Genomic DNA, 17192 nt, shown 5'->3' on the forward strand with positions numbered 1-17192 from the left:
ATGAAGAATTGCATATTTTGGTGAATTTACAAAATCTAGGATTGTGCTTTGTGGATTTCTTTGGTTGTTTTGATGTTGTTTTGGCTAATTATGTTCGATGATTTCGTTATTGGAAACATCAAAAATTCAGTTTTTTAGTCGATTTTAGTGAAAAATCGAATTTGGAAAAATTATATGAAATTCCATTAGGAGTCAGCAATTTGCGATTTGCTGGGGAGCTATTGGAGTTGCTGTCGGGATTTAGCGACTTGCTGAGTTTGCAAGGTATGCGAATCCAGTGACTCGTTGGCTAGCCACCATATTCCAGACACTACTTATCATGATTTTATTGTCAATGTTTCATCACTATAAAGAGACTACCACTTACAAATTCACATTACTGTCAAAGGACTTATTGTGAATGTTGTGCTCGGTACCTCGATATGTTATACTAATGTTCAAAATATATTAGTCGAAATAAGACGTTGCAACAGTAACCTCTCTTGTCTAGATTTTTTTACCACGAATGTTAGGACCGTAAGTGTGTGTGTATTTTAATGCGGATATTAGTCAGTGATACATTCGGATTTTGCACGGTTTTAAGGCCATTATTTGGTCCGTTTTGAGTGTCAAAGTTGCATTACATGTCCATTATTTGCATATTTTATCCATTTTGGTATACAGTGTAAAAATCTCAGCCCTTTCTCTTATTTCTTGAATGCTAATAAGTGTATTGTTGGTCTTTCAGCTCCTTGGTGCGGAATTTGCTATATTAGATGAAATTGATTCTGGTTTATACGTGGATGCTCTTCAAGATGTGGCCAAAGCAGTTAATGGAATCCTCACCCCAGAGAATTTAGTTCTGATGATCACCCACTATTTACGTCTTCTAGAATTCATAAAGCCAACATACATCCACGTAATGGTAAGAAAGCCTTGCTTGTTTGCAACCCCACCCATGTGTGTGTGGAGGGTAGTTTTCTTTCAAGTTTGGATTTTCCTAGTATCATGCTGTTGGGACTACCGCAGCGGAAGACACGGAAAACAAACAGGTCCTAGACGGATCTATTTAGGTGATTATGCATTCGACTCCAATTTCATGCAATAAACATAGATCTATAGATATAACATCAAATAAACACATAATCATGCATATTCGATGTAGATTCGATTGTTACCTCTTCTTGATCCATCATAGGATCGAAGTTGCTAGCTGCACCACCCGGAGATCCTTGGTTTATCGACCGTGAATCTTCCAACCAATTCCCTTGTCCTTGATCATCCATCCGTGTGGGCGGATCTTGAATAATCAATAATAGTCTTGAAGAGATCTAGGGAAACCCAATCACAAACTCGATATTGTCTTGATCTAATCCTATGAATTAGGATAGAACAAGAACAAAAACAAAACCTAATTCTCCCACGTGCCAAGACACGAAAACCGAGGCAAGGAGAGAGAGAGAGAGAGCCGACGACGGCTACTAGGGTTTAGGGGGAGGAGTGTTGTGTTGAATGGTGTGCTAGGGTTTCCACACCTCATCACTATTTATAATGGACTTGTTGGGCTAGGATGGGGATCCATGGAATGACTTAAGTGTTGGGCTCACCCATTAGATAAATTACTAATTAAATCAAATGACCCATGATTTAATATATTATCAATGGAATATTATTTTGTTCCACTAAAGAATAATATTGCACTCCCACTTAAATCACCAAATTACAAATAACTTGGGTCCATTTTATTTTATAATATTTCCCGCATTTAAGATTATCTTGATCCGTCAATTTAATTCTTTTGTCTGCTATGTGACTAGAATTAAATTAATTCTCCAAAGAGTTTTTCTAGTTTGAAACTTTATTTATTATTCGTGGAATAAATTCCAACTGCGCAGATTTCTGAATAATAAATTCCTCTCTCAAACACCTCATTGGGGATCACCCTTTTAGGGATTTAATCATACCACACTGGGCACGCGAATTCTATAAAATAATATTCCAATACCTTCATGTTATTCAATTACTACCACCCAAGATATCATGAACTTGAGTTACGTACAAACTCTCACATATTGATAAGTCAAAGTGGCGTTTGATTGAATAAACAATATTGATGTTAATATCATAGACTAAAAAATACTAAACTTTCTGAAATATATTCTTTCAGTAGATAGCAATAAATAATACATTTCGGATTAGATCCTTTCAGTGCTTTACCACATCGGTGTTACTAATCTCTTCTTAGGTAAGAGAGAATTATCACAAACACCGCAACCGTACCAATAGGTAGCCAAAGCCTATCTAGGTTGTGAATACGTTTTTCTTCTTACTAGATCTGGCCAAGTCCCCTACTGGAAAACTCATGAGGAGATTCATCGAATTTCCCTACTTGACCTTCTTAGTAAAAAGCCTTAGACTTGTTTATCATATTTCAATAATAAACTATTATATTATATTATTTATTCTCATAATTAGGTAAACAAGTGGACGTGGCGTTTCTCGTATACATGCACAAGCTGACTGTACAAAAGCATGTACGCTCGAAGCATCTTTTAGTATACAAACCCCAACACATGCTTCAATATTATTATGATTGCAGGAGAATGGCAGGATCGTGAAAATTGAGGATATCACCATTGCTGAAGTTCTTGAAAAAGAAGGTTACAAAGCAATTTCTTGAGCGTAATTAGGATCTGTTGAAACAATGAGGATCTTGTATAGCTTTCAGGAGCTGCTGGTTCTACAGAGGCTTATTTCAACGGCTTGACCGCGTCTTTCAGCAATAGGGCAGTTTGTCGAAACATGTGTTGGGAAATATACATATTTATATTTAGTAATAGGCCAGTTTGTCAAAAAATTATGAAGTTTGGTCATCTCTGCCCAACTGTAAAAATTATCAGGAAAACTACGAAGTTTGACTTTGTTTGATATTAACCCACCATTGAGAAATATCTTGTTGTCCATGTGTAGTATATATTATCAGACGAACGGCGTTGATTTTTTGTATAAATAGACAATAACGTTTAATTCATCGACGGTCGCATCTACAATTTCATAAAAATTTTGGTCGTGGGGGATAATCTTTAAATGTTTAAATAAAATTAAAGAATAAGGCCGTGTATAATATTACTGCATAATTAAGGAGTAGTATTTATCCATTTTTTTCTGCGTCCAACCTGCCTATAAAGTTTAGAGAACTTGGTTATTGGGGTATTTCAAGTAGAAATTTATCTGTATGAAATATACATAACGCTATAATAAGATTTTGAAATAATGGTTTTTTATAATCCTGCAGGCTTTGAAAGGAGGAATGAAGGAAAAAGTGCAACTTGCTTCCAAGTTTGTTGTATTCCATCAGGATGGCAAGTGGGAGATTCGTGGCGACCCTGCCTATGTTAGGCCGGCGTGCGAGTCCAACTTATTTTGGTTCTTGGATGAAAATTTTAAATTTAGGAAGACAAACCTTTATAGAAGGAGCTTCAACTTCAAATTATTACTTCATAAACGAGGTTTTGCTATAGTTGTGTTATTTGGGAAATTTATAACAAAGAATCTTCACTAAGGGTTTGTTTGGTAGGTCATACGAATTGATACAAACCCATAATATCCCCACAAAGGTGCCTTTATTTCATCTTCTCGGGCATTTGGTAGCGGCAGAATTTCATCCCAGAACCCGGCAAATGAATTTCGGATCTCCTACAAATCCAGAAACTATTCAGCGATGTTAGCATAACATTATCGGAGGACCTTTGTGGTATAACCTTTTCTCCACTTCACCGACTTCATGTTCGACTGTAGGATGCCCAAATTGCCCCCGTGGTTTTCAAATTAAAGGCAACGTAATTGATACGCCCGGATTTTACACTGTTTTAAGGCCATTATTTGGTCCGTTTTTGTTATCAAAATCACTCTACATGTTCATTATTTGCATATTCTATACATTTTGGTATTTTGACGTGTTTTGTGAGAAATGTGCATATTTGAGCCGAAAAAGGGAGTAAAAACGCATAGTCTGGAAATCTGGAGTCGAGACGGCGACCAGCGACCGCCGCTTGAAGTTGTACTGGCGACCGCCGGCGCCCGGCGGTCGAGCTATGTGGCGGCCCGCCTCGGAAATTTACGCTAGGAGAAGAGTCTCGCCCGGCGACCGCCGGAGGACATGTGGCGGTCCGCCACCGAAGGGTCGAGTCTCTCGGACTCCAACGCGGCGACCATGCCGGGCCAAGGTGCGGCGGCCCGCCGGAGAAAGGCGGCGAATCCGACCAGCCCTAGATTTGCTCCAAGATTTACCAAATTTTGAAGATCTTTTCCTTCTATGATGAGGAATAATCTTCCCCTATAAATAGGACCTCAAGCTTCATCAAAAAAAGTTTCACACAACAAGAACACATTCATAGAGAAAGAGAGTGACTACTTGCAACATTCATAGAGATCAAAAGCTAGAGTACTTCAATTGTGCAAGGAGTTGGAGAAGGATTTCAAGAACATCAAGAACGACAAGGATTCAACCTAAGGGTTTTATTTGCTTTAGTTTTATGTTCAAATTGTTTTCCCTTCAATCTATGTTTTTAATTTATTCAGTCATGTGTAACTAAACTCATAGGATTCTAGGGATGTGTTAGTAGCAACTTTGGTTATACAATTCCGTTTTCTATTTAATATTCGTTTTGTTTTTACTTTGTTTCTTCCCTAAGTTAATCATGATGCTTCATAATTGAGTGACACAATTATGTATGATTCAATACAACTTGCTTCATAACTGGGTTTAACTGTAACAGAGTTCTAGCGAGTTAGATCCACTTAGTAGACACTACAGTTAGCTTCCTTTAAAACGGCACTGTTAATTGAGAGTGAGGACTTTTCAAGGGTCTTAGGAGCTTTTTGGAGTTACGTGTTAGGATTGACAACCCTAATGTTAGTAATCAACGTTTGTATCGCATGAGCATAAGCTAGGTGACTCGTCCTTTCAAAGTATTAACTGTGCTAGGGTATTGTAGTTTGGAATTTGTATAACCATAAAAGTGAAAGCACATCCCTGGAATTCCCCTTATCTCTATACTTTTCTCTCCGTGATTTGCTTGCATTTAGTTGTTTACTGTTTTTAATATTTACTGTTTTCAAAAGTTTCCAAAAATTCTTGTTTCTCCAGATAGTAATTGAGTTCTAGTAGAAGATAGACACTTTGTGTACATCTTCCCCGTGTTCGATACCCGGTACTAACCTTTTGCTATACTATACCTACTCTGTATACTTGCAGGTATTTATAGTGCAAATAAAAAGTGCATCAGTAATTCATACCCTTCACAAGAGGCGTCTGCGCGGAGGAAGATCCGGCGTCCGTTGTTGACTAGGTAAGTCGTTGCATGAAGCTTGAATTAAACCCCCAATTTCATTTTTTTTGGCTATTAACATCTGGTGAATAGACGATTATTTCAGATCCACTCAAATTGAAGAAATTTATTTGATCTCTGACTTCAATTTGTTTGTTCAATTTCAATTTTTTGTAAGGATTTGCATTATCAGGCGTACTACTGACTTCACCGACTGCAGCAGGTATGCCCTCTTTCGTTAACTACGATAATTTACCCTATTTCAGGGAAATCTTCCCTGCCTTAATCCGGATTATATTTTATTGATGTCGACGTAACGACTGTGGTGTGAAATTTTTAGTTTTTGGGTGCTATGGTTTTCTTTTGCCCAATAATCGTGGCCTAAGGAAAATTGATGGTGGATTTTGAATAGTTTGTGAAGTTGTACCGTTTTCATCTAAACCGCGACTGCTCCTGAGTCGAAGAGGAATGAATACAGCTCGTAGCCTTGTTCCTTCTTGTCTAGCCTAAACTACTTCAGTGTACAAACAGTCACAGTCACATAATTCTTTGGTGTTGTGTGGGCGTATTGTGTTCATGAGTAGATACCTTGTGTCCAATTTGGTGTTTAGATGTTTATATGGTTTGATTGTTGATGTTATGGTGATTAGATGCTACCTTTACCATAAACTTGTTGGTGTCTTCTTCTAAACCAAACGAACTGCTCATGAAGCTTTTGGTTATTAATGAGGTTTGTTAAATTATTTTGGTAGGATGGTTAACGACAGACAGAAAAAATGGAAGGAGACGGAGGCAGTGGTCCTGTTGACCGCGGTTCGTGGCCCTGTTGTCCGAACCCAGCAACAAGATTTGCTGGCCCTGTTGACCGCGGTTCGTGGCATGATTTCTTCACAGAACAGGAGATGGGGTGGTCGTGCAGCCGTCGTATACCACATGAACACAAAAGTGTCCAGCCAAGTACAACGTCTGGACAGACTATACAAGCTAACTGACCACGAACTGCATCAACAATCTCAGAATGGACCGCAACACATTTGGGTGGTTGTGTCGTATTCTCTGAGAAAGGTCCGGACTAGTAGACCAGAGATATGTCAGCGTCGAGGAGCAGGTTGTCATGTTTTTTTAGCACCCTTGCGCACCACAAGAAAAATTGGATTGTTGGATTTGAATTCATAAGGTCTGGATACACTGTCAGCCGTTACGTTCACCAAGTATTGCGTGCTATTATCCATCTACACAGTGTCCTATTAGTGAAACCAAGTCCAATTGATCATACGTGCGACGATCCACGCTGGAAATGGTTTAAGGTAAACGTAAACCATTTAGAAATATGTTCAGCATTTTGAGCTATGTTTTTTTCATAAGTTACTCATGAATCCGGTATACGAACGATGCAGGGATGCCTTGGTGCTTTAGACGGCACATACATCAACGTACGTGTGAGCCTGTCTAACGCACCTCGGTATCGATCACGCAAAGGGAAGATATCTACAAACATGCTTGCGGTGTGTGATAGGTTCCTACGTTTCGTTTACGTCTTGCCGGGATGAGAGGGTTTAGTTGCTGATTCCCGCGTTCTTCGTGATGTTGTGTCTCGTCCCAACGGACTCAAAGTCCCTTGAGGTAATTACTTTAAAAGTTTGTATTTGGTCGGTTTTTACAGTTGTTAACAGTTGCTCTTAAATCTAAGTATTTATTGGCATCATAAAGTTTGTATGTTCCACATACAGTTTGTTAGAAAACATACTACTTAAGCCGATATAGTGTTCATTGGAGCACCGTTTATTGGAGCATTGTTTAAACCTTGCAGGAACATACTACTTGTGCGACTAACGGTTATGCCAACAGTGAAGACTTCCTTACACCTTTTAAGGGAGTCAGGTACCATCTAAAGGAATGGGGTCCACAAAATCAGAGGCCGAGTAGTCCACGAGAACTCTACAACATGCGGCATACCATGGCACGAAATGTGATTGAGCGGGCATTTGCTATCTTGAAGATGCGCTGGGCCATATTGCGCAACGCTAGCTTTTACCCCGTTCGGACTCAGGGCCGTCTGATCATGACATGATTCCTCCTGCACAACTACATATGAGGGGAGATGTCTGAGGACCCCGTCGAGCATGAATTGGATGCAACTGGGGTTGGAGGGGAGCTAGCCGATGGCATGGAAGAATAAGGGGGGCAGGCTGGTGAAGAAGTTGACTATATTGACACGATTGATTCCACCCCGGAATGGAACCCTGCTCCTCACGTTTACTCCATGAGCGTCGCGTTCGATCACCCTTCACCTTGTCGTTGTGTCCACGAGTCGCAGTACTTGAAAAATAGCTTATCATATAATCGCGCCAACCTAAACCGTTACAAAGCGAGCGACAACAGATGGGTAAACGGAAACACTATACCCGACGGACTTCCATTGTAGGTGAGCTTGCGCTTCCCCTTTGAAGCCATCAAAGCAGATGCAATTCGACAGTGAGGTATAGAGTGCAGTGGCGATGGCAAAGGGTATGCGAAACTGTGCTTATATGGTAGGAAGGAGCTGGATATGGCGGCAAATTCGCATATGATACGCGCCAACTGTGAGAATCTATTTTGCAGAGGAGGGTGCTGAGGTAATCTCATCTCCAAAAGTATGGACAATTATGTCTTCATAATATTTGTTAATGTTTTTCATGAACATGTAAGCATTCTACCAAATGATAGAGTAGCCAATATTAAGTAATAGTAATCAATATGTCTTTGTCTACCAAATGAGGAATTAACACACATAACATTGTTCGTAATATCTGGAAAAGGAGTTATCAGGTTACTCCGGAAAAACCCTTAATTTGAACCAAACTAATTATGAGTGTTTTAAAACTGTTTGTTTTTAAAGAAAGGGTATCAAACTTAGTTTTTAAATAAAAACACTAACCTAATAGCAATGTTTTAAACGGTGTTAAAAAAGAACTTTAATAGATGTATTAATTTAATATATTAATCAAATTTTTTGTATGATTCATATAAACTTAAAAAATTTTTAACTAATTTGAAACATTGATGAAACATTTTGAATATATAGTATATTTCCCCAAAAAATCAAGCTGTATATATACATGTAGTTACTTTTAATTATAGCGTGTGATTTTATTACAATGACAAAATTTATGTCCATTTAATTAGTCATTTGAAAGTTTGATTACGAAGTATCTTACAAAGTGTCGAGAAAGTGAAAAAAAAATGGAGTAATGTTTTTCGGATAATTTTATGAAGAAGAGTATTAATGTATAATAAATTCATCCTTTGTTTTATTAGCTACGTATAATTATATAGCTATCCATTTGAATGATTACTCATTTTCTTAAATCTGCAAATTTAAATTTCAGAATTTACTAAACTATTATAAAAAGGTGAAACATATAAGGTAGAGTGTATGTGTGTTTATCTTTATTCTAATAGAATACTTTCTTCATTGTCGAATACCACGTCTTTCCCAACAAAAAAGAAACATATTCCTACAAGGTGGTTCACGTTTTTCCCCCAATCAAATGAAAATATAAAAAAGCCCCAACCGGCCAAACCCAAAACTTATGAAAAACCCATTTAAAACAAATTGGGTTGGTTGCTTTGAAGATAATCAAACACCACGCAACCTCCATTATTTTTATCTACTCCTGCTCTGCTCAACGCCTCCACTCCAGTGAGGCAGTGACTCAATCTATCTTCAAAGGTTTGTGTATTTATTTTAGTTTTATTGATTGGGGAAAAGCTGCTTCAATCATACGTACTACATGATTCCATACTCATTTATTCTACTGTGATACTGATACATGAATATGCTCAAAATTCTACATCTCCGACTTCGATTCGATTAATTGCTTACCTTTGTTTGATTAACCCAATTTTTTGGGGAAAGTATCCACTATCCAATTCGTGTTGTTATATATGAATGCTTTTGTCTCTTCTTTCATTTGGGCTTAATATAATCGAGATAGTGTTTGCAAAATTTCATTTTTGATTTACAAAGTCCCATCCTCAGTGACTACCTAATTCGAGTGTTCTAGTATTATTTCAGTTGTAAAAATTGAACTTGGGACCTAAGTTCATTAGAGTTGGAATGATAATTGTTTGTAATATTTGAATTACTACTATATGATTCGATTAAGTTATTTAAATGTGGCTCATCCCAATTAAACGTTGAAGTTTAATCTGTAAACGTTGAAGTTTAATGTTCTTGCTTAGTTAATTTGTTTCATTTATATACTTTCTTTTTCAGGTATTGCAACTTCATTATCTCAAGCCTTAACCAATTAATAAATCACCATTACTTATTGTCACTTGGAAGATATTGAAGAAGATTTCCATATTTAAAAGTACTATGGACATTGACACATTATTACGTAATATTTAAAATTAAAAGCTAGTTTATTTGTTGATTTATTTTTTATAATTCTTGGAGATTTAGTGGATATTATGAAAAATATATTTTTTTCAAGCCTTGGATGATGTTATATTTGTTTAGGTTGATGGATGCTAAACTTGTTATGGCTTTTTCAGTTTTTTGGTTATTCGGTTTTTCAGTTTTTCTGAATATTTATGTAATTTCGTTTTTTTTTTGTTTTGTTTAGTTTTTATGTTTATCAGTTTAGGGTTTTTGATTAATTTAGTTCTGTTTGGTTTTGATTTTATAAAAATTTTGAGTTTTCGGTTCGATTCTGTTCGATTTGAAAAAAAAATTAACAGAAAACCGAACACTCATCCCTAGATATTCCATAAAAATCAGAGCTGGTGTGGGAATATTTTTATATTAGTACTACATAGTAGTTGTCTCTTGATAATAAACTTGCACTCCCTTGACATTCCATAAAAAGCAGAGCTGGTGTGGGAATATTTTTTACTATATTAGTACAACATAGTAGTTGTCTCTTGATAATAAACTTGCACTCTCCCTGTTTCTCCCTCACACACTCACTCCCACTCAGTCTCTCTCCTGTGATTACACTCACGGAGGAGAGAAGATATGGTTGGGCCGGGACGACCACAATTTGTGCTATTTGGATCATCGATAGTTCAGCAAAGTTTCTCCAATGGAGGATGGGGAGCTATTCTTACTGATCTCTATGACCGTAAGGTATTTATTTCCATCTTCTTCTTTTTCAATTTTCAGAAAGGAATTTTCTCAGCTGCTGAGATTTTGTATGTAGTATTTTCTTAGAGATTTGAAGTTGAATTTTATGTCGGATGATGGAAAACAAAATAGATAGTAATAGCTACTCAAAATGTGCGAGGCTAAGTTTTTGATGTCATTTTTTTTTTTGCAAAAGGATACGAGATTGTAGATTCAGTTAATTTGATTGTTTTAGTTATTGTCCTTATTTTTGTGAATTTTTTAGGCAGACATAGTTCTGCGAGGATATTCTGGCTGGAATTCGAGACGCGCTGTTCAAGTATTGGACCTAGTTTTCCCAAAGGTATCTTCTCGAATGATGGTTGAATATGCCACATATTTTTATTTCTGTATATCTATTTTTATGCGTATTTTTGACTGTTTGTATGTAAGCACGTATGCATGTACGTATGTATAAGTTGAGATAGATCCGTGTGATCTATTGGTAATAAGAATGAGATTCATTGGCTACGATGATGAAATTATATCTTAATTAATCAATTAAACTTAGCAGCATTGATTTTTTTCAAATTGTTTGTGACCTTTATGCTTCTATCGGTTTGCATCTTATGTTTTTCTGTAATTCAAACTTTGTTCAGGATGCAGAGGTTCAGCCTTCATTGGTTATAGTGTATTTTGGTGGGAATGATGCAGTGCACCCTCATCCTAGTGGCTTAGGTGTTCATGTTCCTCTTCCTGAATATATTGACAACATGAAGAAGATCTATTTTCATCTCAAGGTAAGCCAATGCTTCTTTCATCTACTCTTCTTTGTAGAAATGTATTCTCTATGGGTTACAGGTTTGTACCAGATGTATGAACTGATTACCGGATGTTCAAATGGTTTCGTTGTACAATATGATCTGCAGGAATTGTCATAACCAAGCAACTTTTTGTTATTAATGGTTTTACTTTTTGATCAAGATAAAATGATTGATGAAGGCTATGTATTTGTATGGAAAAGAAAGCTTAAGTTCAAAACTAGGCATGTGGAATGTCTTTCAACTAGGCCTGTTATTTCGAATAGGGACAAAAAGGTCTAGTGAGCTTGCACTTCATCTTGATGCAACCTTAGAACGCTTGTTAATTAATGGTTGAGATGTAGGATCTTTAAACAACAAGATTATTCTAGTTATGATATGGATGTGAATATGCCGTAGTGTTGTCTTTAAAGTTCTGTAGTATTTAATACTATGTTGTCAGTAGTTTGAAACGACCTGCAATATATAAGTTTATTTACTGATTTCAAACTACATCAATGTCATGCGTTCTCAATTAACAATTGGCACTATTTACAGAGTCTTACAGATAAGGTCCGAGTAATTTTTCTTACTTCGCCTCCCATCAATGAAGCACTGATTCGTGAACATTTTGGGTGATTTGCACTTCCTTTATCTATTTTCCTCATATTTGTCTTACCACGCCATAAATCTAATGTTGCTCTTCCCTGTCTCTCTAAAAACAGTATTTTACATGACAAACAAGTCCGGAAAAATGAAACATGCCGTAGATATGCTGATGCTTTAGTGGACTCTTGCAAGCAGTTAGACGTTAAAGTTGTCAACCTTTGGACTGCCCTTCAGCAACGAGAAGATTGGGCAACAACTTGCTTAACGTAAGTTTGTGCTCCACGATTTACACTTTCCTATGTATCTGCAATTTTGTCCTTGTATACAGCGTTCAAACAATCAATTGGTACGTGCAGAGATGGAATCCATTTTACATCGGAAGGGAGCCAAATTGTGGTGAAGGAGATTCTGAAGGTTATAAAAGAGGCTGACTGGGAACCTAACCTCTTTTGGGAGTCGATGCCGATTGAATTTTCTGAAGATTCGCCTTATTACATGGTTCATCCTTACAATAATGGTAAGACCACGAACGCCTCTTTTGGCATCTCTAGTTGGAAAATCAAGTGGACTGCTGATAATATTCGCTCAAAGCTTTGAAACATTAAGGGCTTTTAGTACTAATCCATCATAAACTCTTATGTATTATACGATTGATTGCTCACTCAACTATTTATGATTTCATGGAATGTAATCCAACATATGTTGCATTGTGTATGATAAGATTATAATTTTGATAAATTGAGTGTAAGTTTGGTGGTTTGGTAATTCAAGAGGAAACAAATTCGAGAAAATCAAGGTTGCATGTAACTGAGGGAATATTATGTGATAAAATCATTGTGTTTCTGTAAATAATTACTAGATTATTGGCAGAAATACGAGGAAACAAAGAAACAAAATTTAACAACAAAAATTGGAAATCAAATTTAATACTATTAAAGGAGTTTAAGTTGAGTAGAGGAGAACACTCTTCCCACAAAACAATAAACTCCAGAATGCTCTCTTAATGGTGCATTTGTCTTTTAATGAAAAACGAGTTCCTTTTGGCGAGTAAGGTGTCTCAAACCCACTAGACACCAATTAACTTGACGGAGTTTTGAGAATAAGATGAGTATGCACCTTAAGAAGCTAAGTTTGAAAGACATGAAGATATGTTGTGTTGTATTATGTTGTCTGTATTCTTTTCTCTCGAAATCCCACGCCTAGGAAAACATTGAAGGTCTCACCATCAAGTCTTATAGCAGTTACGGCTATAACCGAAAGGCCAAAGGCCTTATCAACGATAATTTCCAAAATAGTTGAACTAATTCAAGCATGAAACATGAAAACGATTTTGACGAAATTCTTGCTTCATCAATTTATATATAGTCATGCATATAAAGGCTGTCACATGATAAATTACAATGATCAAATTAACATCTATGATTTGATTAGATGAGGGAAAAGAAAAAGGAAATGAGTTCTAATATTTCACAATACTCAAAATTCCAAATTCATAGCCAAATACACTGGGTGAACAAAACAACATAGTACAACATAGCTACTACATGTCTACGTCTGTCCAAAAAAGAAAAACCTCATTTACATATACACAAATAGAATAAAAGAAACAGTTCATAACTTACCTACTTGTGTTGGATTGTATCCTATAATGTTGCAGCAAATTATCTAAGATTTTTTTTTTATCTTTTGAAGGTTTGAAAAAAAAATAATATGGGGACTAGGCTGCACTATTAAGTTGTATATACTGATTGGACGAATTTTGCCTATGCAATCTAATTTCGTTGTTCACCTTCTTGATGAATGCCTCGACTCGCTGGTGCAACTCGTCCACACTTGGCGATACCGCTTTCTCAATCATCAACATCGACGTTGATTCAATCTGTGTCTGGCTTGCATTTTCCGTTATCCTCTTCCACGCACTCTCTAGCGTCTCGTATTCTTCCTCCCTCGCCTCAACTCCTGCTAAATGATCACTACTACTGTTATTTTACTTTCCTAATGAAATGAATTGGAATTTTATGATTATAACATAAGATTCCAATTGCATTGAATTGGATGGAATAAGATCTCGAAAAAGCATGTCCTACTCTGCAAACTCCCATTTGACATAACAATATTTATTTTTATTGGATAAATAACTATTTTCTCTGTTTGCCAATATTCATCTTTTTTATGTGGCTCAGATTTTAAGCATTGTGAAGATTTTTAAAGTAAAATTTGGTAAAATATAACTTTCAGTTTTATGGATTATGAGTTAATGAAATGTAACTTTAAAATACACCAAATTGTTTAATTGTAAAGTAAGAAGACAGTAACTATTTATTGTGATCGATTGTATGAAAAGAATAAAGCGACTTGTTTTTTTTTATCATAGATAAACATATTGAACGTCGCCGTCACTCTTAACAATAATAAATCTTCAACAACATCAACATTAATTAGGACATGAATGAGTATATGATGCGAAATAGACTTACTTGGTGGAATGTTTCCGATTTGATTCTGCGGCGATAGTGAGTTGCACGTCAACGATCGATCCAGGTACGCCTCAATTCGCCGGTTCGAGTTTCTCCGACTCCGCGGCGACTCACGCTCTCTGAAGCTTTTCGATTTCCGCGTGTGTCGATAAGGCGCCAGCCGTTCCGGAACTTCATCGAGAGCGGCCTTTCCTGTCACAATCGCCTCCATAAATCACTTTTTTTTTTTTTTTTGTAAAGCAAATTACACTCTTCTTTGTTTATGCATAAATGTTGGAAAATGGCGCGCCAAGTAATTTAAATACCAGAGATAAATTGATGAAATTCAAGCTAAAAAATCCGAATTCGACAAATAAGATACGAAATTTTCGGAGATGATGAAAAATCAATATACGATCAATTCTTCAAATTTTCATTTGGTCCTGAGATGGAAATAACACGTAGTTAAGAACTATACAAAATTAAACCAATCGTTACACTGTATTCAAATATAGATCTATAACCTCAAGTAATACTTTAAAGCGAATGATCATATTTAAGGAGTAAATAACGATTCATTTAGTGGATAATTTTACAATTTACTTATAATATCTTATCGGATAAAACACGTATACGGTGGAAATATTTCGAATTATGGTGCATGCGTAATTACTTAGAAGAACCTAAACGGCGTCGTTGACTCCGAATAATAAATTAGTAATATTCGGGGTAATATAAAATATTAAATTCTGGATTCAAGGAATTTTCTGAAAATAAAAATAATAAAAAGCAGAAAATGAAAAAATCAACTTACTCTCAGGAACGTTTCCTGTTGGATCCACCGGCGAGAATTTCTCTGGCAACGGGTGATTGTACGTCAAAGTACTGCCGTCCAATGCGTTGTCCTCGCCTTCATCTTCTTCCGCATCGGCGCCGACTTCCAAACCATTCACCATCACCGGTTTCAGGTCCATAACCGCATCTTCACTCTCGTACGCCTCCGGTACCTCCGCCACATCCCTGACCTCCGGCGGAGGTGAGTAATCCGCATAATACGCCGGCGGAGGAGTTTTGACAGAAATCAGGTGCTGCGATCGAGTCGCCGGCGGAGGCGTCTGGCTCCGGCAGAATCGCGACGCGGTGGCGATGGCGATGATGATGCCGTTGATTAGGATGTGCAAATACGGCGGCCTCAGCCATGGCAGAACCAACGACCATATCGCCGGAATTACATTCACTGCCATAGCTATGGAAATTATAGCGCCAGCTGAAACTAAAACCGCCAAAATCATGATAATTGTGGATTTCATTTGAATATGAATTTCTTGTTTTGAATTTGTGTGGGAATGTACTGAATAGTGAATATAGGTTGCTTGAAGTCAAGCGCAGAAGGGAGATATATAGGCAGTGTATTTGGGCCGTTTTTCTAAATGGGCCTAAAATTAGTATATGGGCCAATTGCTAATTGGTCAATAGTGTTACTGGGAGAGCGATAATAGTGGTAGACTCTGAGAATTGAATTTTTGCTCACCTTAATTAACATAGGATAATATCTAAAAAAATTGAAATTAAAATAAATATAGGTTCACATATTTACACACGGTGGATTTGGTGGAAATTATGGTTAACTACTGACTTTGGATATTGTTCTAGGATCAGAGAGTAATTAATATCACCTTTATCAAATTACTTCAACATCTTGTATAGTAGGCTAAATTAAAATAAAAATAGATGGATTTGTAGTTCAATTTAGCTGTGTTTGCCGTTTGAGAATGTGCACAATTTTTTGACGTACAAGTATTACATGACATATTATATTACTGAAGTTCAACGATGTGTGATGTGTTCTATTGAAAAAAATACGAGGTGTGACGTCAATGGGAAGTGCTCGTGTACTAAAGAAACATAGAAACAACATATACATTAATGGGTGGGTGACTTTATGTGACTAAGAAGATCTATATAAATTTTGATAATATAGTGAAATTAATTCCTTGGAAAATTGACTGGGCAGTTAATATTGTGATTTAGGTTTATAGTGTTACATATTATCATGAGTGGTTGGTTTTAATTTGAAAATTTATAATTTGGTTTATGACCTGACAAGTAATATCAAAATCACAAAATCGATATGGGTCACTATTGGCTAAGTGATTTAGATTTGTATAGTTGAATATTATCCGTAGTTAGTTTTAGTTTGATAGTATGCTTGATCAATCAAAATCACAAAATTGATAGGCCACTAACGGTTGAGTGATTTAGATTTGTAGTGTAACATAATTATGAGTAGTTATTTTTATTTGATAATTCGTGTTTGGTATGCATCTGACATATTCAATCAATTATAGAACACCAGATATGCATATGTTAAGTTTTATAAAACCGAAGAACATGCATAGTGCACGGGTAATTAATGAATATAAGATTTTTGTTAACATGGAGTTATGCATGTCTGCATACGTGTTCACATGGAGAAAGAGATGTAAGATTTTTGTTTTTCAGTTGTTTCGTTTATTGATCAATTCATTTGTTTAGCATGTAATCTAATTTTAACGTGACAATAGTTGGTTTGGCTATAATTTTTCGAGGTGATTTGGCAAAGTTAATACAAACGTACAGAGAAAATGTATTAGTGCATTTGTGCTGGATATGTACTAGTAATAGAAAATAGTAATAAAAAGATAGTAGGATATTTTGTAATTGCGGTATATTTATTATACTGGTAATATGGGATGCGTATTTTTTCTAATCACCGCATAAGTTTATTTTACTGATAAAATTAATAGCCTTGGAAGAAATCGGCAAATACTCTAATTAATAATCATTATACTTTGAAATTATTTTGCAATTGCGCCATGATCTCGTAATTGTAGTTTGGCCATGTTGAATTACATGATCTTGTAATTCAATTAAAACTTGGCCAGCTAGT

The 17192-nt window shown here is 36.2% G+C and overlaps 2 protein-coding genes across 4 annotated transcripts; one reads left to right on the forward strand and one right to left on the reverse strand.

Annotated features, from left to right (window-relative positions):
• The first annotated feature begins 8865 nt into the window (after positions 1 to 8865).
• LOC125192035 (GDSL esterase/lipase CPRD49-like) lies at positions 8866 to 12545 on the forward strand. 2 transcript variants are annotated; one of them, XM_048089489.1, is made up of 7 exons: positions 8866 to 9021; positions 10274 to 10422; positions 10685 to 10762; positions 11058 to 11198; positions 11757 to 11833; positions 11924 to 12073; positions 12164 to 12545. In XM_048089489.1, exons 2-7 carry the CDS (start codon positions 10312 to 10314, stop codon positions 12402 to 12404), a joined length of 798 nt encoding a protein of 265 aa, XP_047945446.1. In that variant the 5' UTR covers positions 8866 to 9021; positions 10274 to 10311; the 3' UTR covers positions 12405 to 12545. The 2 variants fall into 2 exon arrangements, with proteins under 2 accessions (XP_047945446.1, XP_047945445.1); XM_048089488.1 differs by having other exon boundaries at positions 8873 to 9021; positions 9568 to 10422.
• A 727-nt stretch (positions 12546 to 13272) lies between these two features.
• On the reverse strand, positions 13273 to 15614 carry LOC125196706. 2 transcript variants are annotated; one of them, XM_048095318.1, is made up of 3 exons: positions 15078 to 15614; positions 14285 to 14476; positions 13273 to 13766 (listed from the first exon to the last, which is right to left on the reverse strand). In XM_048095318.1, exons 1-3 carry the CDS (start codon positions 15571 to 15573, stop codon positions 13525 to 13527), a joined length of 930 nt encoding a protein of 309 aa, XP_047951275.1. In that variant the 5' UTR covers positions 15574 to 15614; the 3' UTR covers positions 13273 to 13524. The 2 variants fall into 2 exon arrangements, with proteins under 2 accessions (XP_047951275.1, XP_047951274.1); XM_048095317.1 differs by having other exon boundaries at positions 13273 to 13769.
• Between the last annotated feature and the right edge of the window lie 1578 nt (positions 15615 to 17192).

This window comes from Salvia hispanica, chromosome 6, assembly GCF_023119035.1.
Source record: "Salvia hispanica cultivar TCC Black 2014 chromosome 6, UniMelb_Shisp_WGS_1.0, whole genome shotgun sequence".
Lineage (NCBI taxonomy): Eukaryota > Viridiplantae > Streptophyta > Magnoliopsida > Lamiales > Lamiaceae > Salvia > Salvia hispanica.